Below are 26,228 nucleotides of genomic sequence, written 5' to 3' on the forward strand. Positions count from 1 at the left end.
AGAATAAGCCTTAATATTTCTTTGTAGTCTGAGCTGTTTCAGGTGAGAGTGAATGGGTCGGTTTGGACATTTAGGAGGTTGATCATTCCTTGCCCTGCTCACCTGGCAATTGATGTTGACGTAGATTAATGGAAGAAGTGAGCATTTTGATAATTATTTCTATGACAGCTTGGAAACAGTCCACATCCTACGATCCAGCTGAAAATGCTGCATACTTTTTCACAAACGTTGCTGTCAAACACTGTTGAAAGATACCTGAATATATACATTTTAATATTACTCAATTCCAAATTGAAAAATCCCTTCCCTTGTATACCAACAAAACCTGGTTTCAGACTAAATAAACTAAAATCACCATGCAAACGTTACAAGACATTTGAAGTCCTAATAAATATTTTTTTTTTCTTTTTTTAGAACAACTATACGTTAGTTATGTGAAATCATGTTCCACCTCGTGTTTTTCTCCCTTCAATCATTATCCGAGAGTTGGTAATATACAACAAGCACTGCCAGCCTCTTTCAAGGCATGAAAACAAATATTTAAGCTGTTAGCAACATCGAAGAGATCGAAGCCGCTGGCATTGTTGAACTTAAAATAATGACACAATGAATGATTGAGTTCGTGTTCACAGATTAGTATCTGAACAAATGCATTAGAAGACCTACAAAACCAAAAATAAATGAGGATGTTGAATAAGAAACTGAAGTTCCATGTCAGGGACCTTCTCATCCTCCATGAAGCGACTTGGGGACTGCCTGCCACCCAATCTGCTACACCATCCACCAGAAACGATCCAAGACTCACCCCTAATCCAAATACAGAGGCAGCAAGGATGCCACAGGGGTGGTATAAGAATGATTCCACCCTGATCGGTCAGAAGAGGATGGAGTGTCTCCTGAAGGCAAAAAATCAGAGTGCCGAACAAAGTCAGTCAGAAATCCATTACTGTCGAAGTGAGGTTGAGTAGGGATTCCAGTGCATTTGGAGCAAACTTCCTCGCAAAGAGGAAACAGATTGAAGTCGGCCTCGAGTTGTACATACAGAAGGTCCCATTATTTCTTATTGCCTGAATGAAATCTGCTGTAATGCTTGGGGCACCATATGTTGCTGGGTGAGGCCCTCCCCTTGACCAGTCAACCCAAGTCAAGCTCCGGTTCGCATTCAGAGACCCATGGAACATGTTCAGATAAGTAGGGATGTAGTGCTCATCAGGATAGCAAGATGGCTTGCAGTATTTCCTGAAGAGGGCATAGTACTTGTAGTCTGCAACCATAGTCACAGCCAATTCACGGTTGAGTTCGAACCACTCGGACCCCTTTCTCCATTGATAGAGTTTGATATGAGGGGCCATGTAGCGGTTGTAACGGCCACGGCCCTGTGGTGAATCCTCATCATAGGATTCGACGAAGCTGTGCTCCGAGTTTATGAGGTACTCATAAACAGTGGGGAAATTGTATACTGGAATGCAACTCTCAGAGAGCAAAACAAACCGCTCGTTGGAGAAATCCAGGAGAGCATTGGCCAAGAGACGCTTCTCCGCATCTACCAGTGTAACGGAACCCCATGAAACCTCCTGCATAGGAAAATGCAAGAACAAGATTAGTTAGATGAAATGCAAGCAGCAGGCTTTCATTTAAAATTATCTGAAATCAACCACAAAGGCTTCGAAAAATAATGTACATAACAATTTGCATCATTTTTTTCAACATAGTCATGAAAATTTTACTATTTTTATCGACTTATTTTATGCTGGTGTTTTCACAACCTCTTGTCAATTGTTGTAACAATGATATATCTGCAACACTTCGGAGCTTCACTTTAATAATTATATGAAGAGCAAGGCCTGTCTGCAGCTGTAGTCAGAATAAGTTCATGTGGATCATACATCTTAAAATGCATTTTGTGTAATACTACACTTGATTCTTTTTTAAAAGAAATGCTAACTACCTTGCCTGCTTGAATCCTTCCAATGCAGACGACTCTGAATTCTAACCATAACCTTCTTGATAACATCATTAATTACAGGAATTTTACTGTCTCCACACACATAATTTGTCTTACAATCCACATTTACAATGATAAGTACCTATTCCATGTTGGATAAAGTGATTCAATATAAGCAATAGTATTACCCTGTTTTAAGTTTCAAAAAACAGAATTCAAAGAATAGGATTATTGTATTATGAGGTATTATTTGTTCCCAAAACAAATTGGAACTACATGCATCACAACAAATCAAAACTGCACCATTAAATCATAAACAATGGCAATGTTGTAATCTAAGTAATTATTCAACAGAAATGATCAACTTTATTCAGAAATATGAACGAACCAAATTATCATCTTACCTCGCTGGGGATTTGGCGGCCATAGAAGGCAGAATCCTCTGAGACATTGAGCTTGTAGTCGGGAAGTGCATGCACATAAACTGAGTACAACCCTTCATGGCCTTTGAAGAACTTGTCCCACAGGGGCACAAACGGCAGAGGCCCCCGCGTCATGAACATGAAGGCCACCTTGGGCACCCTCTCGAAGGGGTAATCCTCCACCTTGGGCACCATCGACGCCCTCCAGAAGAGCTCATCATCCGTCATGCTATGCATCAAATGCGTCGGCTTCACGAAGCTCTTGATGCTCAAGCAATCCTTGTCGCAATTCGCCGTGTACATGGTCTTCGGAAAGAAGAGATCGGCCTGCGAATTGAAGTACTGCTTGAAATGGGCGCTTACCGAGAGGCCCAACACCGCCCCCGCCATGAAAACAACCAGAATGGAGACGAACTTCATCAGACCAAACGACCAGCCCTTCCCCGGTGTCACAGGGAAGTAATACCCCTCCTCGTCAGCCAATTTGCTCTTCAATACCGGCTCATTTGCCTCCACGTCCACCCGATTCCTCCTCTTAAGTCCCTCGATGCCCTCCGATCGACTTCAATCTACCCTCAATCCCAATCCCGACCCCTAATTATGAGTTGCCAAATGCAGCGATCAACAACAGCTCCAAGCCAAGGGACAGTTAATACAGGAGACAAAGAACGCCCCTTTAGGTCCAACGATGACGGAATGAAGAGACGAAACAATGAATTAGAAATCCAAAACGAATCACAGGAATCAGCAAAAGAATTAAAAAAACTAGTGAACCCAAAGCCTTGGAATTTGATCAAGCCGCAACTCGAAATGCCAAAAAGGAAAGTAAGAAAGGAATTTTGATAGAGGTTTCCAAACAAATAGGAGGATCACAGGCGGAGGAAGTAGACTCAAATCGAAAACCCCAAGGATCGAGATCGAACACGAAACTGACCTTAGGAGAAACAAAAACCGATCAAATCCATCCCCTCTTCCCCTCTGCTCGATCAAATCTCGGGCAGAGGAGCCTCGGCGAAATCGACAATATCGGATCGAGGGGAACAAGGGAAGGGCTTTAAATAGGAAGCCTGAGAAACGCGTGGATTTGGGCAAAAATCACCGCTCGCTGCCCATGTCTCCACCCCAACCCGGTCCCCGCCCCATCTCTCCCGTCTCGGTGTCGTCGTGGAATTTTTAGAGAGAGAAAGAGAGGAAGAGAGAGAAAGCCCAGAAGGAGGCGAAACGGTCCTCCGGCGGAAACAGCGAGGATGGTGGGAGCGGGCGGGAGCTGGGGCAATTACATGGACCGACTTTACTTTTAGACCCAGATCGGCAGCTTCATGATTGCCTGTTGGCCCGGCGAAATTTTGGATTTGTTTTGGGTGCGTTGACAGGGTGTCTGAGAGTGGGGGAAGGAAACGTCCGGCGCGTTCGACGTTGACGGTATCATCTCGCGACGCGTGTATCGCATTGTCCGTCTAATGATGGTTCCCGTCATCAAGAACGGAAACGAGTTTAGCATGTGACCTCCGAGTCATGTCATTGATGGGAGTCGTAGTTCTTGTCTTCTAACTAGGAATGACAAAAACGATACAATTGGATGGCTATACATCTATCTTAATTCGATCAAAATTAAAATATATAATTTAATTAAATTTAAATTTAAATAAAATTTAAAAATTATAATACGAACGTAGATAAAATATAGATAATACTATTTTTTATCTAAATCTGAAATTGAATCCGATCTGACCCTATAAATTTGGATAATATTCGAACCTATATCCGAATATATATATATTTATAATTTTATTTTGATAATTCTATTTTGATTGATAATATGTATAAAATTATTTTAATTATTTATATATTTTATATTGAATTATAATTCTATTTTTATATTTGATTTCTATAAATTTGGACTTATAAATTATATTATATATTGAATTGGTAATTTTGTTTTGATTGATAATATGCATAAAATTATTTTGGTTGTTTATTTTTTTGGGTATCGAATAAACATGGGATAGATATGAGTTGGATATGGGAAAATAGATTATCTGTAGATATCTCCAAATTTATTGGGTATGGAGATGGGTATCTCTTTTTTTATCCGATTGGATATTGAGTAGGGTTTGGATATAGGATATTAAGTTCTGGTTTGGAGATAGATAGTACAATACCTGACCTAAATCCTATCCATTGCCATCCCTATTTTTAACTGCTTCGTTGGGACATTTGATGCTTTATTTTCAATTCTAATAACAAAGAAAAAAGCAGCATGTCCCGAGCGATGGTTTGTGCCGAAACTTAAGTTGGTTTGGGTTGCATCTTTAGTGCTGAAGAAGGATTTGCGAGACTTCACACAAATCTGCCATTAGATCATGCAGTGTCCGATTTGAGATTTCTACGGACCGATGAATGAAGAAAATTAGAATACTTTGAGCTTCGACATCATTATATATTTGATATCACGAAAGAAGATCAACTATTTTTTCATTGGAACCCACTCAAAGCAAGTGAACTTGATTGTGCCAATTCCAGGTTTATCAGAAAGCAAAACATGCTCGAAGTTTGAGCCTTTGGTACATGAATACTTACCCATTGGGGGCTCGTTAGGCCTAAAGACATCATCTTCATCATCAATTTTTACTTTTAAGATATATTTTGTTGGAGAAAATTAGATTCTGAAATGAAAATAGAAATGAGTAACTTTCATTCTAGCCATTTAATTGAAAAAAGTTCTATTATCATTTCAATTTTTGGAGGACATAAAAATACTCTAAACTCCTAAAACTCAATCTTTGATTTTTTTAACATTAAAATTATATTTCAATTCTAATCATGAATCAAACACATCAGAGGATATAACTATTTCGATTCATATTTTAATTCTTTTGGATTCCAATTTCGCTTTCGATTTCAATTCTGATTACGAACCCAATGTGCTTATAATGGATCTTTGCAAGGATATATTGTCGATGCAATCAATCGCATCGGCTAATTTTGCTTGAGTGGTCGTGTTGTCCGATCCGATGCTATGAAAACTAAGATCGGATGGATGAGGCTTCCAGGCGAGTCTTGGAGCACTGGGACAAAGCTGTTTCTCTCTCAACATTGTTTCTGCCATCAAATTTTACATTTGGATGGACCTTCGGAGACACTATCAAACCAACTAGTCTCTTAAGCTAATTTTGCTCTGGTGGCTCTGTAGTTGGAACTCCCCAACATGCTTGTATCTGAGTTCTACATGGGCTTGCTGAAAGAGGGGTTATTATGCTTCCTATTTGAGACATGAGCCAGAAGTTATAGCAACCACGACATACTTATAGAGAATTCTCTTTACAAATATATAAAGCATCTTATCACGATATCATAAGTAACAATAAAATAAAATTTAAATAATTAATATCCAACTTTAATTTAAATAACTAAATTAAAATTTTTTAAAATAATATTCTGTAGTTTTCCATCAACTTCAATAAATCTTAATCTAAATTAAACATACTAAACTTTGCTTTTACTTTGCTTTCAGATATAGAATTTTCAAGTCAAGCTACTCCTTTGAATCTATAAAAATAGTAAAATATAAAGTAATGAGTTAGATAGTCCAGTAAATAATATATACTTTAGCTAAATAAATCAAATAATAATAATATATGGAGAATAAGCATGAAAGCTACATCAACTTAAAATAAATAATACTAATAAAAATAAGATTCATATACATTCATTTTCATTTATAAATTGATTTCTTTGAAAACATCATATTCATTTCGATAATCATGAACTAAATCAGAGTACTAACACATAAACTCCATTATCAAGATATCAAATTATCAACATTTAACTATCCCATTAGCAGAATATTAAAATACCGGCATACAATCTCCACTGGCAAGGTATCAAGGTAGCAGCATTTAACTGTCCCACTGGTAGGATATCAAAATATTGACATTTAATCATCCTACTGGCAAAGTATCAAAATACTAGTATACAACCTTCATTAGTAGGATATCAAAATACTAGTATTTAACCAACCCATTAATTGGATATCAAAGTATTAGCTCTTAACCCCACTGGTGGGATTCGATGTATAGTCAGGCTGTCAATCAAAATTCATCTCAAATCAATATATTTTTTTAAAAAATATATTTCATATTTCAAATCGAATAATTCATAAAGTCACGTGACATTGAAATCAATTGATATGACTAATATCAAATTCAATATATTTGATCATAAATCACTTAGTATTTCAAAAAAGAAGTATATTCAATAATTCAAAATACATGCATTAGATTCATAAATCATGAATAATCTAATATTAAAAATATTTTATAATTTTTAATAAATCTAAAAAAAGTGCATTATTACTTATCTCACATGCACTCTAATAAATCTATATAATTTCATAATTTTTTTTTAAATTTTCAATTCATAAATTACATCGTAGTATTTCATTGCTAGATATCTTCTTATCGAAACAAGTGCATCCTTATATATAATTAAGTTTAATAATCAGAAAGAATACGAATAATCAAAGAAGACATGATGAACGGCGGATGCATCCTACGGTCTAGGTCAGTCCAATCATATTAACTTTATTCGATCGAGGATGATTATATCAGTAGCGTTCAACAAAAGTTAAGATGGAGGCCAATATAGTGCTCGACAATCAAATGTTAATTCGATAAAATAATTTTATTTAATCAAGACAGGATTAAAATATAATTGATTTCATAGAGATTAAATAGACCAAATTTGATGGTATCCAGATCCGATCAAGATGAGTATTGATATACTGTCTGACGATCATGGATCAAGATTCTTCACTAAACATGATCAAAATCATCTAAAGAAAATTCTTTACTCAATTAATTTTACAGAGATAAATTTTATGGAGAGAGAAATAATTCTAAAAAGAGAAACTTATAGAGAGAGAAAGGATAATTTTTAAGAAAAAGTAGAAAGGGAAATTATTCCAAAAAAAAAGAAGAGGGAAGAGAGAGAAACTCTCTCTCCTTTCTTTTTTTCTTTTTATTTCATCTTCTCTCTTAGCGGAATAAGGGACCTACTCATTCTCCTTCTACATTGGAAGATGGGAGCTTCTCCTCAATGATGGCGATGGCCTAGGATGGAGGTCAGGGCGGCGGGGATAGAGGATCACCAACTGGCGGTTGGTGGTGACAATTGCCATAGGAAAAATCAAGAAAAACATACAAAAAATTAGAGAAAATAGAGGATTTAATTGAGTCTCTTTTTTGATAAAATCTGATGGTTCATCGGTCGGAATTCATAAGCTAAGAACTAAGAAAGAAATAGAGGGTTGATCAACTATTGCGAGCTGTTATCTCGCTTTTCCAATGACGTTTGGCTATGATTTTTGATGAATATGATCGAGGCTATCAAAAAAAGTCTAATGATTTTGCCGTCTTAGCCTTAATTTTTGACGGAAAGGAGAGGAATGCTCTTTTCTTTTTAAATGGGATTAGAAGGAAGGAGTTTAACTCCTCTCCGATGGTAGTTTCTGAGTCCGTTTAGGAGCGTTCAGGAGGAGAAGACTCCCAACGGATGGGAGTCCTCTTTTTTTTTCCCCTCGATGCTTTGATATTTACGCGGTAGGATTTGTTGCCGGGTTGGGATGTTACGGGGGTTGGGATGTTACGCGGTAGGATTCATTTATATTCTTGTCGCCAATGTATATGTACGTGGGCATCGAGTTAAAAAGTTATGATGGCTATTATTTTAAATGTTTCTTCGTAGTTGCAGATGCATCGCTGACCGAGCCTTAATTCATTGTTTCATGTAGTCTGCTACCCTGCCGTTGAGTCTCCCTATGTGTCTGCAATTTCAAATTCATGCCGTGAGAAGAACTAATTGTGGTCATAGATATGGGTTAAAAATTGCTCAAACAATAAGTTTGTTTGTCTGAATGCAGTATCTTAGAGATGATAATCTGGAACTGCATACATAATTTAGAAGAAAATGGAGCCAAAAGCAATAGTAAGAACAGAGTAGTTATCTGGTTATAGATCAGTTTTTAATATATGAGCGTACAATTTGTATAAAATAGATTGATGGCTTATGGGATCCAATTTAGATTTAAAGTTGGTTTAATTACAAGCTATTCCCAAAAGAATACGATAAAGCATTGTCCTCCAAAAATTTTGGGGTTTGTCCGGTACTTGGATGTTTTCAATATCCAAATGAAGCCTTCTCCTTGCATGTTTAGAAAATTTGGGGGCATCGCCGCAAAGCTCCAGGTCAAGGAGAAGTAGCTTAGTCGGGTGATGGTATGAGGAGAAGCTCGGAGGTCAGCGGTGATTCGAGAATAATTAGGTGCTTTTGGGATTTGTAAAAAAGGTCTAATCACCGAAGATTCTTCGATGGAGGATCCTCTAATACTTAAGTTAGCCGAAGCTTTAAAAATAGTGAGAAAGAATTTTAGCAAGAGAGTTGTATTTCTCAACTCATCAAAATTTATCGAAGGATCCTCTATCATCCCCTTTTATAGAGGGAAGGAGATGTATGTTATCTTATTTACTAGTAACCATTGCGGAGAATCATGGCCCATGATGAGTTGTGGGTAATGGGTGATTAATGGTATTAAGTTGTTTATTATATTTCGTGGTAACCATTAGAGGCTTCATTGAAACCGTTCGACATTTAAAGGACATGGGATTGGCCCACTTTCTCCTATAATGGCTCAACATCCGAAGGTTTTCCGAAGTCATCGACTTGAGTTTGACCAAGGGATCGGGAGTAGTATGACGTAGTCATCTGTAGTTGGTCGAAGATTTTGTTTAAAGATTGACTCTCATGGGTCGTCTGCTTGCTTTCGATTCCAGAGAATCTGTGTCATAGTTGCAACGATGAGGGTTCTCTCGTGGGAGGTGAAGGAACCAGATCTAGGATTTCAGGGTTAGATCTTGAAACTTTTTCAAGATCAGGCAGCAGAAGACTAAAATAAATTAAAATTTATTTTTTAAAATCAGAGAATCTCTAGATCTAAGATTCTATTACATGATTATTACATAGCATTAAATTAGAAATTAAAATATATAGAGCATGAACTACATGTTGATCATATCAACATGTTTCTATACTACATCTAATGTATGTATTAAACAATAGATCAGATCTATTATCTTACAAGTTAGATGTTCTAATCTTGCTGATCCAGATTTGAGGATGATGTTGTGAGCCGCACATGTGTCCGGCCTCTAGGAGTCATCCACACGAGCCCACGAATCTCGATCAGAAGTCCTGCTCCAGAAAATCAGCACAGTATGCTAGTACTGCGCTGATCCTTCTTCGATGGTTGATCAGGTGCCTCCTTCTTCTTGATTTAGACTCTTCTAAAGATGAAAAGTAGGAGGAGGAGTTTTAGATCTGAGACACTCAAGAAACTCAAGATGGAGGAAGGAAAGAGATGAAACTAACAACCCTAGAAGAAGACCCTCTTCTTCTTCTCTTTACTCTCTCCTAGACATCCTGTCTTGTGTCTATTATATCTCCATGATCCAAAGGTCTTTCTCTCTGATTTTTGGATGCCCCAAAGGTCTCTCAAATCTGTGTGTTCACCAAAAATTTCATGAAGAAACTCATTTTATAGAGAGAGATATGACAGAGTCCTTGTCTAGGTCAAATACCTAGTCAAGGCTTATCCAAACATGGCAAGATAAGGGGCACCCAACTCTTGGGTGCCTCCTCCTTATTTTCATGCATGGACTACCAGTAAAGAGTGCACAATATGTGCCCTAAAAGTCACAAAAATTTTTAAAAAAAATCTGGATAAATTCGATGCAAAAAGGAAAGAGTTTTGGATTTCTAAAACTCTATCTCATAGAATTTAAAATTCAAACTTATTCCTACTTTGATTTGATCCACAACCACTTTCCATATATGAAAGAAGATAGAAAACTTTTTGGATGTGGGAAAGATCTGGGAGAGGGCTTTTGTCACACAAAATAAGAGGGGATTGATATGGAATAAGAGAGAGGGCGTGGGGGGGCTTATGTGGCGCAAGGTGAAATCCTAGTCTTACTAGGATTCTATCTTATGACTTGTTTTAATTTGGTTTCTCAAACCAAATCAAACCAAAATTAGATCAACCCAATTAAAATAGATCTTAACTCAATTAAAAACTTAATTTAATTAGATTAAATTAGATTTAAATCTGATTTAATTTTTTAATTAAATTAGAAATTAGGTTGATCCAAGTCCTAATTAAACTAGGACTAGTTTTTTTCTTGCACTTGGCTTATCCAATAAATCAATTAGACTTGATCCAATCAAGCCCAAACTAAATTTAATTAAATTATATTCAATTAGACTTAATCTCAGCCCATTGGCTTAATCAAATTAAGCCAATTAGCAATCGAATTACTAATCGAACCTCCTGCAACACTTGCACTAGGTTAAATGTCAATCGTATTGATCATTTAACCCTAGAACGATTCTTAATCATTGATCAACCATTCGATCGGATCATGAACTCTAATGTGTGTGACCTCATAGGTCCGAACCTAAGCTGGTAGCACAGAAATAAATTTCTGTACCAATCGAAGTGACCATCTAGCAATGGTACCCGACGACCGGATAGGTCGAATGTGTAGAACAACATCCTTAGAATCCATACAGATATAGTTTCCATATAATTCATCCCCTTGACCAAAATGATCACAGGACACCTCAGAGTTCAACTGTCAACTCTGATCAAGTTGTCCACATTGTATTTCAAAATATCAAATCCATCTGATGGATTATCCTAGCCAAAGTTTTGCTAAATTGAAATACAGTGACTCATTCTTCTCCAACTCTTGGAGTGGTCAATCCCATCTCGATCACACTCTGACTTCACAAGTACTTGACTATACCCAGAAGCCTTCCGTTACTGAATTAGAAATTCAGTTAGTCCAGTACCAAAGCACAGTGAGTTGCTTGCAAGTCACTGAGGTGATCTCAGGTCTAAGGGACACTTATACCTATATCCCATCAGAGACATTCTCGACAGCAGAATACTCTGAAGTTGGTCACGTTCCATGATGATGTACCCTTTCATCTCATCTGTATGCCATACCAGTATCTTCACACTTCTTGGTTAAGAGGACAACCAACCCATATGGCCTACAGCGACCTATGCTCGATAGAAGCTGTCGTCCTTATTAACAGCCTATCATTTAGTCGTGAACAGTTTTAAGGACTAATCGATAAATCCTCTCTTTATCGAACTTAAATAGTCCTAAGGATTTTATCATAACAATGGAGTTCATTAGGAGATGAAAGCTTATGATGAAAATATAAAATATATTTTATTTATTAACAAATCAATTACAATACTTGGTTGTTCAACCGTCAACAGCTTGACGATTGACTTTTGGGATATATTTTCTAACAACTCCCACTTGTCCTAAAGCCACTCGGCACAGTATCTAATGCCTATCTTCGACTTGTGGTTGTCGAACTCCTTTATTGCCAGGGTTTAGTGAAGGGGTCGGTCAGGTTCTCTTTTCCGTCAATCTTCTGAAGGTCGACGTCACCTCGATCTATGATCTCTCAGATCAGGTGGAAGCAGTGCAGAATGTGCTTCGTCCGCTGGTGTACTTTGGATTCCTTCGCCTGAGCTATGGCACCAGTACTGCCACAGTAGGGCGGGATTGGACCATCAAGGGAGGGTGCTACTTCGAGTTTGGTGATGAATTTTCTCAACCACACAGCTTCCTTCACGGTATCCGATGCTGCGATGTACTCTGCCTCACAAACAGAGTCTGCCACAATATGCTGCTTGAAACTCTTCCAACAGATAGCTCCACCATTCAGAGTAAAGATATAACCCGACATGCTTCTATTGTCATCATGGTCAGATTGAAAGCTGGAGTCTGTGAACCCCAAAAGTTTCAGATCTGACTCGCCATAAACCAACCATTGGTCCTTAGTATTTCTCAAATACTTAAGGATGGCTTTAACCACTTTTCAGTAGTTTTCTCCAGGATTAGATTGGAATCTACTCACTACTCCTAGTGAGTATATCATATCTGGTCTTGTACATGTCATGGCGTACATGATAGATCCCACGATCGAAGTATATGGGACTCTACTCATACGCTCTCTCTCTTCAAGAGTTGTCGGACAATCCTTCTTAGAGAGAAAAATTTCATGGCCTATCGGTAGATAGCCCTTCTTGGAATTCTCTATGCCGAACTTCTTCAGCACAGTGTCTATGTACGTAGACTGGGATAACCCAAGCATCCTTTTAGATCTATCCCTATAGATCTTCATCCCTAGGATGTAGGATGCTTCATTTAAGTCCTTCATGGAGAACTGTGATGACAACCAAACTTTTATTTTCTGTAGTACGGGGATATCATTCTCGATTAAGATAATGTCATCCACGTACAAGATAAGAAATACCACAATTAGACCATTTGCCTATTTATAGATGCAGGGCTCTTCTCCATTCTTAACGAAGCCATGCGTTTTGATTACCTTATCAAAATGTATGTTCCAACTCCGAGAAGCTTGCTTCAATCCATAAGTGGATCTCTGAAGCTTGCACACCTTGGACTCATCTGTGGATGTAAACCCCTCAGGTTGTATCATATACACCTCTTCGATCAGCTCTCCATTCAGAAAGACTGTCTTTGCATCTATTTGCTAGATCTCATAGTCCAGATGGGCAGCTATTGCAAGCATTATCTGAATGAATTTGAGCATTGCCACAGGAGAAAACATCTCGTCATAGTCAATATCATAACGTTGACGATATCCCTTGACAACTAGATGGACTTTATAGATCTCCACCTTTCCGTCTGCGTCCCTTTTTCTTTTGAACACCCATTTACATCCAATGAGTTTAACCCCTTCAGGTGGGTCAACCAATGTCCATACATCATTGACCTTTATGGACTCCATTTCAGATTTTATGGCTTCAAGCTATTTCTCGAAATCATATCTCTGCATTGCATCCATATAGGTGATCGAATCCTCATCATTCTCATTGAGTTCGATGGGATCACTATCCTGAACCAAAAAATCATAGTATCTATCTGGCTGATGCGATACTCTACCGGATCGTCTTAATGGTGTAGGTACATTGGGCTGCAGATCTGATCTAATCAAATCTAACTTAGGTTCAGCTATTGGTGTTGGTCCTTCTACCTGTTGAACTTCATCAAGTTCAACCTTAGAGGCAATGGTTCCTTCACCAAGAAACTTCTTTTCTAAAAAGATTGTCTTAAGGCTGACGAACACCTTTTGCTCATCAGCATAGTAGAAAAAATATCCTTTGGTCTCTTTGGGGTACCTGATGAATGTGCATTTGTCAGACCTAGGTCTAAGTTTGTCTTTGACTAATCGTTTGATATAGGTCGGACATCCCCAGATCCTAAGGTGTGAAAGTGCTGGCTTATGTCCTGTCCATATCTCATATGGAGTCTTAATTACAGACTTACTTGAAATCCTATTTAACAGATAACAGGTCGATTCGAGTGCATATCCTCAGAAGGATATCGACAAGCTGGCAAAACCCATCATGGATCGGACCATGTCTAACAGAGTTCGATTTCTCTTTTCTGACACACCATTATGCTGTGGTATTCCTGGAGGAGTCTATTGGAAGAGAATCCCATTCTCTCCTAGATATGTGAGAAACTCACTAGAAAGATATTCTTCTCCTCGATCAGATTGAAGAGTTTTAATACTCTTCCTAGTTTATTTTTCTACTTCACTTCAGAATCATTTGAACATTTCAAATGAATCCGACTTGTGTTTCATCAGATAGATATATCCATATCTGGATAGATCATCTGTGAAAGTTATGAAGTAGAAATATCCACCTCTAGCACTTATGCTCATGGGCCCGCATACATCAGTATGTACTAGGCCCAAGAGCTCAGTAGCTCTCTCACCTTTTCTAGTAAAAGGTGACTTGGTCATTTTTTCAAGAAGACAGGACTCACGGATTGAAAGTGATTCACAATCATTGACTTCGAGGATTTCCTCTTGAGTCAACCTATTTATTCTGTTCTTGTTTATATGACTTAGCCTACAGTGCCATAAGTAGATATCTGACACATTATCTAATCTAGGGTGCTTGCCAGTTGAATAAACTCTTATCGGGCTTGATCTTTCTGGTCTGGTCCTACAATAATGTCCCAGCCTGAACTTGTACCTTTTTTACTTTCTTCTTCTTGTTCTTCTTCCCTTTCTTAAAGGGTCGAGAACCAGAAGACGAACCTCTCACTAAGTTCACCGACTCCTTGTGGAGTTGGTGATCCTTCTCAAAGTTCTGAAGCAATCTCAGTAACCCGTGGTAGTTTACTTCAGGCTTGGTCATTCTATAATGAGTGAGGAATGGGAGATAAGACTTGGGCAGCGAGTTTAGTATTGCATCTTTCCCAAGCTGCTCATGCAAGGGAAAGCTGAGCTTGCTCAATCGTTCCATCAGCTCGATCATGTACAATACATGATCAGTGATAGAGGCACCATCCCGTATTTTGACGTTGAAGATGGCACAACTAGTCTTGTGCCTCTCCATGTCTTGGGTGTGCCAAAGGCATCCTCCAACACTTGAAGCATGTCCTTTGGCTGAGCCATCTTGAATCTGCGACTGAACTCATCGCTCATGGTAGCCAGCATGATACAGCGCACCATGGTCTGGTCACTGAGCCACTTCTGGTAAGTGTCTCTGACTGTTCCACGTGCATTGGCAGCTGGCTCCTCAGGTGCAGGGTCCATTATCACATATAGGATCCGTTCATGCTCTAGGACTATCTTCAACTTTTGGTACCAGCTATCGAAGTTGGATCCCACCAACTTAACATTGTCCAACAATGATAGGAGTGATAGAGAAGTGGCCATATCTGCTCAAAGAAAAATCATAACCTAATTAGTAATTGATTCATTAAACCTAAAAATTTGGACTTTAATCAAAAGATTTCTCCCACTATTTTATTCAAATTGGTAGCCTCTACCTCTAATTCAAGAAATTACCCTAATTTCTTAGTGGGTACCAGAATCCACATAGACTGCACACTAGCCCAACTTTGGTTGGCCAACCCATGTAAATCTAAAGGTAGGTTCATAACCAATTATTTCTCTAAATAATTTTTAGTAATTTTAATTTTGCATCAGAAACCTAATCGGTAGGCTTTGGCCTCCACTGTAAGGATCCGGTTAGGTCCAACCATTAACATGACCATACTTGATGCATCTAACCAACGAATGATTAAGCCCAACTTTGGTTGGCTTACCTAACCATCATTAGAGAGACACTTTCAAGTCGTCATATGATGAGTGATAATTTCATTAGTCAACAAGCACCAGGCCTTTGGGTCTGCAATGATTATTGAGTTGATGAACTCATTATCAAACACCTTAATGGGAGGCTATGACTCAGTTATCTCCATAACTTTGTCATTTTAAGGACCTAATAATTTTAGAATATTTAAATAATTTAGAGGATGAGGTCAGATGAACCAGCTTATCATGATCCTCCCATTGGCTTCACCAAGTCAGCTTAAGGGAGACCATTAAAAGGACTGGTCTAGGAACACCTAAATCAGTCACACTGATTTACCTAGCTGACATGGGTTAGCTCGAATAGTCAAGTGATCCGATCAAAACATAATTTCACCAAGAGGCCAGGTAAGTTCGATCAGTGAGAGGGTCGGTCAAAGCTAGCCTTAGACACCATCAAAAATGGTCAGGTAAGCGGGCTCCCAATTAAAAACCATCGGTCTGATTTACCTTAAACACCAACTGATTTAATTAGTTTCGATTAGATCAACCTAACAGTTCGTGCTAGACCGCTTAGCCAAGAATCAAGTCTATTTGGTTCTCGTTAAAGATATAGACTTGACCAACTACAACTATTGTAATTGATCTAGAGAAATTCTTGACCTAATCTAAGACAATAATTGATTAGATTTAGTCAATTCTCTAATTAAATCATCTTTAATCTAACCATAGGTCTAACCCAATTAATGGATCTAATTTCACTAACCCAATAACCCAATGTGTTATGATTTGTGTCTTAGGTTCTTCAATTCACAATCCTAGAACCTAATCAAACAACTTCTTAATTCTTAATTAAGTTTTGTGCTGAGGGTTGGGTTCAGCTTTTTGAAAATAATTTTTATATTTATAAAATAATTTTATAATATGGTTCTACTAATTATATTGTATATTTGATTCATAATCAAGATGCAAATGAAATAAACATGAAACTACTTTAGATCTAATCTAAATAGGTTCATGTAATTGAAATAATTTCAACTTTAAACAATTTTTTTACATAAAAATTATTAACAAAGAAATTTTATTTCAAATTTAAATATCTTTCAAATTTAATAAATCATAAATTTAATTAGATCATATCTAATAAATTTATGATTAAAGATAGATTTACACGAACTAGGACAACCTTTGCACTGTAAGGGATAAATCTTACAACAGGACAACCTTGCAGTTTGTGATTGATCTAAAATTTTAATTTTAGATTTAATAATCAGATTATAAATTAGATTTAATCTAAAAAATAATTTAAGCATGTATAAATAATCATGTAACAAATAACCTGGCTCTGATACCAATTGAAGGAACCAGATCTAGGGTTTCAGGGTTAGATCTTGAAACTTTTTCAAGATCAGGCAGCGGAAGACTAAAATAAATCAAAATTTATTTTTAAAATTAGAGAATCTCTAGATCTAAGATTTTATTACATGATTATTACATAGCATTAAATCAAAAATTAAAATATATAGAGCATAAACTACATGTTGATCATATCAACATGTTTCTATACTACATCTAATGTATATATTAAACAATAGATCAGATCTATTACTTTGCAAGTTAGACGTTCTAACCTTGTTGATCCAGACTTGAGGATGATGTTGCGAGCCACACACATGTTCGACCTCTAGGAGTTTTTCACACGAGCCCACGAATCTCGATCAGAAGTCTTGCTCCAGAAAATCAGTACAGTATGCTAGTAATGGCTGATCCTTCTTCGATGGTTGATCAGATGCCTCCTTCTTCTTAATTTGGACTCTTTCAAAGATGAGAAGTAGGAGGAGGAGTTTTAGATCTGAGACACTCTTAGAAAACTCAAGATGGAGGAAGGGAAGAGATGAAACTAACAACCCGAGAAGAAAATCCTCTTCTTCTTCTCTTTACTCTCTCCTAGACATCCTATCTTGTGTCTATTATATCTCCATGACCCAAAGGTCTTTCTCTCTAATTTTTTGATGTTCCAAAGGTCTCTCAAATCTCTATGTTCAACAAAAATTTCATAAAAAATTTATTTTATAGAGAGAGATATGATAGAGTCCTTGTCTAGGTCAAATACCTAGTCAAGGCTTATCCAAACATGGCAAGATAAGGGGCGCTCAACTCTTGGGTGCCTCCTTATTTTCGTGCATGGACCACCATCACCTCCTCCTTATTTTTGTGCATGGACCATTAGCAAAGGGTACACAATATGTGCCCTAAAAATCATGAAAATCCCAGAAAAAATCTGGATAAATTCGGTGTAAAAAGGAAAGAGTTTTGAATTTCTAAAACTCTATCTCATAGAATTTGAAATTCAAACTTTTCCTACTTTGATTTGATCCACAACCATTTTTCATGTATGAAAAAAGAGAAAAAACCTTTTGGATGTGGGAAAGACCTGAGAAAGGGCTTTTGTCGCAAAAATAAGAGGAGATTGGCGTGGAATAAGAGAGAGGACGTGGGGGGGCTTATGTGGTGCAAGGTGAAATCCTAGTCTTACTAGGATTCTATCTAATGACTTATTTTAATTTAATTTCTCAAATCAAATCAAACTAAAATTAGATCAATCCAATTAAAATAGGTCTTAACTCAATTAAAATCTAATTTAATCAGATTAAATTAGATTTAAATTTAATTTAATTTTTTAATCAAATTAAAAATTAGATTGACCCAAGTCCTAATTGAACTAGGACTAGTTTTTTTCTTGCACTTGGCTTATCCAATAAACCAATTGGACTTGATCTAATCAAGTCCAAACTAAATTTAATTAAATAATATTCAATTAGACTTAATCTCAGTCCATTGGCTTAATCAAATTAAGCCAATTAGCAATGAATTGCTAATCGAACCTCCTGCAACACTTGCACTAGGTTAAATGTCAATCGTATTGATCATTTAATCCTAGAATGATTCTTAATCGTTGATCAACCATCTGATCGGATCATGAACTCTAATGTGTGTGACCTCATAGGTCCGAACCTAAGCCATAGCACAGGAATAAATTTTTGTATCAATCGAAGTGACCATCTAGCAATGATACCCGACAATCGGATAGGTCGAATGTGTAGAACAACATCCTTAGAATCCATGCGGATATAGTTTTCATATAATTCATCTTCTTAATCAAAATGATCATAGGACACCTCAGAGTTCAACTGTCAACTCTGATCAGGTTGTCCACATTGTATTTCAAAATATCAAATCCATCTGATGGATCATCCTGGCCAAAGTTTTGCTAAATTGAAATACAATGACTCATTATTCTCCAACTCTTGGAGTGGTCAATCCCATCTCGATCACACTCTGACTTCGTAAGTACTTGACTATGCCCAAAATCTTCTGTCACTGAATTAGAAATTCAGTTAGTCCAGTACCAAAGCACAGTGAGTTGCTTGCAAGTCACTAAGGTAATCTCAGGTCTAAGAGACACTTATACCTATATCCCATCAAAGACATTCTCGACAGCAGAATGCTCTGGAGTTGGTCACGTTCAATAATGATGTACCCTTACATCTCATCTGTATGCCATACCAGTGTCTCTATACTCATTGGTTAAGAGGAAACCAACCCATATGGCCTACAGCGACCTATGCTCGATAGAAGCTGTCTCCTTATTAACAGCCTATCATTTGGTCGTGAATAATTTTAAAGACTAATCGATAAATCCTCTCTTTATCGAACTTAAATAGTCCTAAGGACTTCATCATAACAACGGAGTTCATTAGAAGATGAAAGCTTATGATGAAAATGCCAAATATATTTTATTTATTAACAAATCAATTACAATACTTGGTTGCTCAACTGTCAACAGCTTGACGATTGGCTTTTGGGGTATATTTTCCAATAGGAGGAGCATGACATCCAGATGGTGCTTATCATGGTTTCTTTGTATTCATTGACTGGTGGCCAATGAGTGTATCCGATAAGGAGATCCGAGATGGTATAACCCCATAGCACTTTTCCTCCACTTTCAAACATGAGATGTTTGCCTCGGGCAAAAGAAGTAGTAGTCTTTGAAAAACATCCTCAGTTGTTATCTGATCTAACAAATCTGAGTGGTAAGGGTTCTAGGTGAATCATCATAATACCTTGTAGTCTTTGCCACTGAATTGTTATGTTGCTTTGCAAATTTTAGTGCTGGTTTAATATATCTTTTTGTGAATCGCTCCTTAATTATTGGAGAGATTTGGCACTTCTCACATTCCATTACATTTATAAGGGATAGGCAGCTCAAGATAGGATATTATTTCAGCTTCAAAAGGTGGGAACTAGCAGTTACAGGCCAACCAATTAGATGTCACCACGTCTGATGTTGATTGATTCGATGCTATTTCACATGGATTTGTCTACATGGCCAGATCAAGAGGGTGGTGCGATCGATGAAGAGTCGTTTGTTTGGGCAGCCCTGATCTATGCTATGTGGCTAAGATCTGATGGGTTGGAACTCCGATCCGAGCCATTGGTGCATAATATAAATAGGCTTGTTCTTCCTCTGTTTCAATTCTTTCAGCCATTAGTTCTTTTCATTGCCCTTGCACTAAGTAGCTAGTGGATCTGTTGCCACCTATTACTGCCATCTTCTCCAACTCCAGTAGTAGTTTCTCGATCAGATTTTTTGGTCAAGCCCCGGCTTTTCCCTGCTTTGGTTGTTCTCCTCTTCTTCAACTATTTTTCACTTGTTTGATTTCTTTCTCATTCAGTCCTTCATTCTCTTTTCAAATGTCTTTCGATAGAGAGGGTAGAGGTGAAAGTCATTGAGGCAGGTGGGGTTCTCGATTGCCTCCTCTCTGAACTAGATATGAGAATAGTCCTCAAACTACTACCGAGGCCGCCTCCTCATCTAGGCATTGAGGTTCCATGTTGTGCAGGTTGGAAAGTCCAATGTAAGGATTTAAGGACTTCTTTAGCCTTGGGAGCAAGTAGTTGACTATCACCGAGGCCAACCTCAGGAGGTTCTGGTCTTCATATTTCATTCCTTCCAACTTCAAGCTGAAAAGATTGAGTCTCTAGTGCTCCAGAGGGTTGAGTCACTCTATATGAGGAGACTCTTCAAGCCAGTCTCCATCTCCTCTTTCATCCTTTTGCTTCCAACATTTCTGACTTCTTTCAGATTCTTTCTACTTAGATCACTTTGAACTTTATTCGGATGATCTTTATTTTTATTATCTTGTGTGACTGGCTCGACATCCAGCGGAGGACATCACTCTTTAAAGCATTGTTTACCCTGAAGAAGCACCCCTATGAGAAAGGGTGATGATATTTCAGTCCTCGATATGGATGCAAGTTCATTACCAATCTCTCTTCTTCCATCCATGGTTGGAAAAGTCATTTCTTTTTTATTTTATCAGATCATCCTTAGGGCATTAGTTGGGTCTGGGGTGATCCTTGGCTCTCTCCTAACAAGGAGAAATCTGTCCTTTCCAAGGACGAGGAGGACTATAATAAGCTACTTGACATTAAGGTACCAAAGTTAAGTGACCTTGCAACTGAGCAGACACTTTACAACATCGGCCTTAGTTCAACTTCTCCTCGGGGTAAGATCGAGTCCTTTGCTTTGCAGATTGCATGACCTTATCTAACTTTTTGTGCTAACTTTTATCTTTGGTTTGCAATGATGATGCCTACTCTCTAATCCATAATGGCGGCTAGGCAAAATAAAAGGTTGAGCGCATTTGAGGAGGAGTCTTTGGGGAGGAAGAAGTCAAAATCGATGACTTTGACTCTAACTCCTCTAGCTTTGTTGGCCCTTCTGATGCCACCGACCTCTCAATCGATGGAGAATTCGACTGTCGACCACGTCGAGGTTGACGATACCCGAGAAGTTGTTATTGCACTACCATTAAGGGTGGCTTCCAGCTATCCTAGAGTCGGTCCAAGCTCCAACTATTCACGGACCCCATCACCAACCAGGTCGGGGTCACTTTCACTGTTCCCCATCGTGCCATTTGTGTCAGCTTAGCATGAAGCGGGGCCCTCCTCATTTGCATGTGAGAAAGATTTTGTGACCCTTACTTAGAGAGTTCCAAGGGAGCACTTGGCCTTTTGAAAGTAGTAGCTTGCACAGAAGCTGCTGGGAATACTGCTGCAACCATCAGACTGGTTCGAGACCAAGTTCGAATCACTGGACAAGGCTCTGTCTGCCTCATTCAGCAACCTTTTTAAGGTAGGCTCTTTACTTAGACTCTTTTTTCGATACTTGTGAGATTTTTGACCTTGATTTTTCTTTGTAGGTGATTCATGACATCGCCCACCTCCGCAAGGGGCTTGTCAGTTTTAACCTTGTCAAGCAAAAGCTTGAGGGGGACCTTCATGAAGCCAAGGTTCAAAAGAAGGCTGTAGAGGAGGCTAACATGAAAGCTGAGGAAGAAGCTCTTCGGATGAGGTCCAAGCTTCAGGCTACTTAGAAGAGAGTCGAGCAGCTTAAAGGCTGCCTGGCGATGGAGCACTGCATCGTCGATGCTCAACAATAGAAAATTGCCGAGCTGGAGAAGGCCCTTGAGCTCAGTGAAGTAGCGATTCTAGTTACCAAGGAGAAAGTCAAGCTGGTAGAGACTTGGGTGGAGGCCGAGAAGGGAAAATTGAGCATTGAGACCAGGATGAAGGTGATGTTGGGAATTATGTCCTAAAATCAATCGTGTGATGATTGAGTTCATCTTTATATATAAATTATTGATTAATAAAAATAGTTATTCTGATATTTTTTATCATAAAGTTACATCTTTTTTGAACTCTTGTTTGTGATGAAGTCCTTAGAACTATATTAGTATGCGATATAGAGAGGATTTATCGTATAGTTCTTAAACATGTTCGTGACTAAATGATACATCATTACAAGATGATGACGTTTATCGAGTGGAGGTCATTGCGTACCATATGGATTGGTTGTCTTCTTAATCAAGAAGTATGGTGACACTGGTATGGCATACAGATGAGATGTAGGAATACAGCATCACTGAACAAGTGACTCACCTATTGAGCATTCTGCTATCAAGAGCTGCTCATGAAGTACATGGGTATAAGTATCCTTCAGACCTGAGATCACCATAGTGACTTGTAAGCAACTCACTGTGCTTTGGTGCCAAACTATCTAAATTTCTAATACAGTGACGGAAGGCTATTGGGTGCAATTAAGTACTTATGAAATCTGTATATGGATCAAGATCAGATTGATCCCTTCGGATTATTGAAGTTGATATATCACTGTATTTTAATTTAGTAATATCTTGACCAGAGTAATTCATGAGATAGATTTGAAAGGTTGAAATATAATATGGATGAAGCAATCTCGATTGACAGTTAACCTGAGACTATCCTAGAGCATTTGGGATCAAAAAGATGAATTATACAGTAACCATATGTATGGATTCTAAAGTATTCTTTTATGATAATTCGACCTATTTGGATATCAAAAATTATTGCTAGATGGTATCTCGATTAGTATAAAAATTGATTTCTGTGCTACCAGCTTGATGTTTAAACCTATGGAGTCACGCACACAAGTCAGATAAAGTAGAAAAAAATTGATCTATATTTATATATCCAATTTAAAAGTACTTAACTTGATTGAATATATAAGCTAATTTGATTGAGAATTAAGTTATGGGTTAAACGGGATTGAAGAGTTGACTATGTCTAGCTAGCACTACATATGAGATTCAGGTTCGATCTTAGAGATGAATAGTATTTGATCTATGATCCATAGAGCGTGTGAAAGATTGAATTTAAATGCTAATCAATTTTAGATTAGATCTAAATTAATTAAACTTAATTGAGTCTAAAATTTAAGTTAGATTTGGTATAAAAGTCTTAAAGAGTTTGGGATTGACAGCCTTTCAAAATTATTTCGATCCAGCTTCGAATTGATTCAAATCAGATCCATTTTGGATGAGATATGAGAAATCCTTCTTGCACTAAGATTTTTCTCTCATATGGATCAACTAACACCTGGAATGGTGCTGGTTTGGAGCATCCCATGTGGGTGAGGGATTGGGTGCAAAGTGATTGTCATAAGTGATGGTAATTCTATCTCATGTAGGAATCCTTCTTTTATAAGTATTGGACTGATTCAAATCAGATTTGAATTTGAAGTCCCAAACTTATTAGATTATGAGATTTATCTATAAATAGAGAGGGTCTCTACCTATAGATACATAGTAAATAAATCAGATTGAAAGAAGAGAAAGAGAGAGAGGCATGAGAAGAGAGAGAGGTCCCTTCTTCTCATCCTTGGCGTCTCCCCTTGGTGCCACCCCTTTCTCCTTGGCATGGGGCCCTTCTTGGGCATCCCTCTTACTGGTGTGAGGTATCACATCAGTGCCTCTTCTTTCTTATTTGATTGGGTTGTGAAGGTGATTCGATTGGAGTTCATCCTGCTTTATTACGGCATCCGACGTGCATGTGAAGTAGAGGATCTTCACTTCTAGACCTCCACGAAGATTTAATTTAGATTATTTGAGATTTGATCTCGAATTTTACTGCTAATCAGATAAAAATTTGATCTTTATTCATGTAGATTAATAAAAAAAAAATTTAGATGCAACCTGGGTCATCCGAAGAGAAACAGTTTTCCTTCCATTCAATTGGTATCAGAGCAGGGCTGAAATATATGCATGCATAACTGAATTTTTTTAGATTAATTACATGAGATGAATTAAATTTTTTTTATACATTAAATCTAATTTAAATATATTTATATAAAATTTTTAATTTGATTTTAATTGGATTAGATGAGCTTAATCAATTATTGATTAAGGTTGTTATAAATTTGTTATAACAAAATTTTGCTGTTGCTGAATTTTGATGGAATAACAATGTGAATTAAAAATTATTTTAACTTTATTTTAATAAAATTTTAATATTATTATTTTTATAATAAAATTAAATTTATTTTAAATTTAAATTGAATCCATTTCGATGGATATTTAGATCTAAATCCTATTGAAATTCAACACTGCGTGAAAATAGATTTTATCAAAAATTTATTCTTTATGCATTCATGTTTGCATCTAATTAATTTTTTATATGATATAAAATTTAAAATTAATATTTTATAATCAATATAAGATATATTTTAGATCTAATATGATATATATGATGCATCAAATCTAATTAGATTCGATGAAGAACATGATTGATAAGATCAAGGACATATTCATGACATAAATAATTTTGTCAATAATTACATGTTGATGTGATTATATATGAATTAGATTTCAGATCTTAGTAGCCTAGTACTCAGATTGATGAGATCACTAGACTGTCTAGTCATAGGAGATTGAAGAGATTAATCTCTCTTTTGCTTATTCGATGGATTCTCTTATGATGTGTAGGAGTATTGTTGTGATCCGATTTTATGAAGAAAAAAAATGAACAGATTCTTATAAATTATTTTAATCATAAATATATTTAGATTAGATTTAAAATAATTTATAATTTATTATAATAAGATAAAATTTAGATATAAAATTATTTTAAATCTGAATAGCATGTTACATAAGATATAATCGGTATTGATTTAAAAGTTATCATGATACATGAGATGTATGTATGAAGTTTAGATCATACCTATGTATGTTTAATTATCAAACATATTATAAAAATTTATTTTTATGAATTAAAATATATGGCATGCTTCATCTGAAATTCTGATAGAATAGTTCTATAGACTGAAACACATATTTTACACACTTAATTTTGAATTAAGCTTTGAATTATTTAGATTTGAGAATTGAAGATCATTAAGACACCACATAAAATGATGGGCAAAGGGTTAGCTTGAATCAGATCCTTTTAATGAGTTAGATCTAGTAGAAAAATTAGTTAAATCTAATCAAGTGTTGAATTAGATTAGGTCAAAATTTTTCTAGATCAATCTCAATAGTTGAAGTTTGATCAAGTCCATGTGTTTGATCCTAATAAATGGATCATGATCATGGCTCTATAGTTAAGCCTGAATCTTCTGATGGATCAAATTAAAACTAATTAATCAATTGATATCTAAGATAAGTTTGACAGATTCGATCAAGTAATTTTTAATTGAGAGCTATTCACCTAGATGCATCTACGGTGAGTTAAGGGCACATCCCTTCCACTGATCTCACTTACCTGACCAACATGATAGATTATATTTTGATTAGATCACTAGTCGATTCGTGTAGACCTATGCCATTAAGATAAATTAGTGTGATTGATTTAGATATTTTTAGATCAGCTTGTGTTTAATCCTCTATATGACTTGGTAAAGTCAGTGAAAGAATTTGCAGCCTGCAAGTCGACTTCTTTTCTTATTTTTAAATCAGTGAAATCAAATATTCTAAATTATTAGGTCCATAAAATGATAAAGTTATGAGATAACTTAGTCATAACCTCCCATTAAGGTACGTGATAATGAGTTAAATATTCCAAATAGATATTGGAGGTGCCACACGTCTGGTATCTATTACGTATTAGAATTGTCATTCATCATATGATCATCATGATGTACCTTCAAATTAATACTTAGATTGATCGAGCCATACTCGAGCCTGGACATCTATTTGTTGGATGCACTTGGTATGTCATGTTAATGGTTAGACCTAACCAAAATTTTCAATAGAGGCACCACA

At 36.8% G+C, this 26,228-nt stretch overlaps 1 protein-coding gene across 2 annotated transcripts; it reads right to left on the bottom strand.

The window, feature by feature from the left end:
* Positions 1-539: 539 nt before the first annotated feature.
* LOC105049787 (glycosyltransferase BC10) lies at positions 540-3,523 on the bottom strand. Of its 2 annotated transcripts, XM_010929535.4 has the most exons (3): positions 3,302-3,523; positions 2,350-3,041; positions 540-1,574 (listed from the first exon to the last, which is right to left on the bottom strand). In XM_010929535.4, exons 2-3 carry the CDS (start codon positions 2,785-2,787, stop codon positions 933-935), a joined length of 1,080 nt encoding a protein of 359 aa, XP_010927837.2. In that variant the 5' UTR covers positions 2,788-3,041; positions 3,302-3,523; the 3' UTR covers positions 540-932. The 2 variants fall into 2 exon arrangements, with proteins under 2 accessions (XP_010927837.2, XP_073098495.1); XM_073242394.1 differs by having other exon boundaries at positions 2,350-3,493.
* Between the last annotated feature and the right edge of the window lie 22,705 nt (positions 3,524-26,228).

This window comes from Elaeis guineensis, chromosome 8, assembly GCF_000442705.2.
Source record: "Elaeis guineensis isolate ETL-2024a chromosome 8, EG11, whole genome shotgun sequence".
Classification (NCBI taxonomy): Eukaryota; Viridiplantae; Streptophyta; class Magnoliopsida; order Arecales; family Arecaceae; genus Elaeis; species Elaeis guineensis.

Bases quoted from the DNA above. Each gene is read 5' to 3' on its own strand.
- LOC105049787 (XM_010929535.4), bottom strand. From the start codon at position 2,787: ATGAAGTTCGTCTCCATTCTGGTTGTTTTCATGGCGGGGGCGGTGTTG. The intron at 1,575-2,349 runs GTAAGATGATAA...TTTCCTATGCAG, and splicing joins GCCGCCAAATCCCCAGCGAG to GAGGTTTCATGGGGTTCCGT.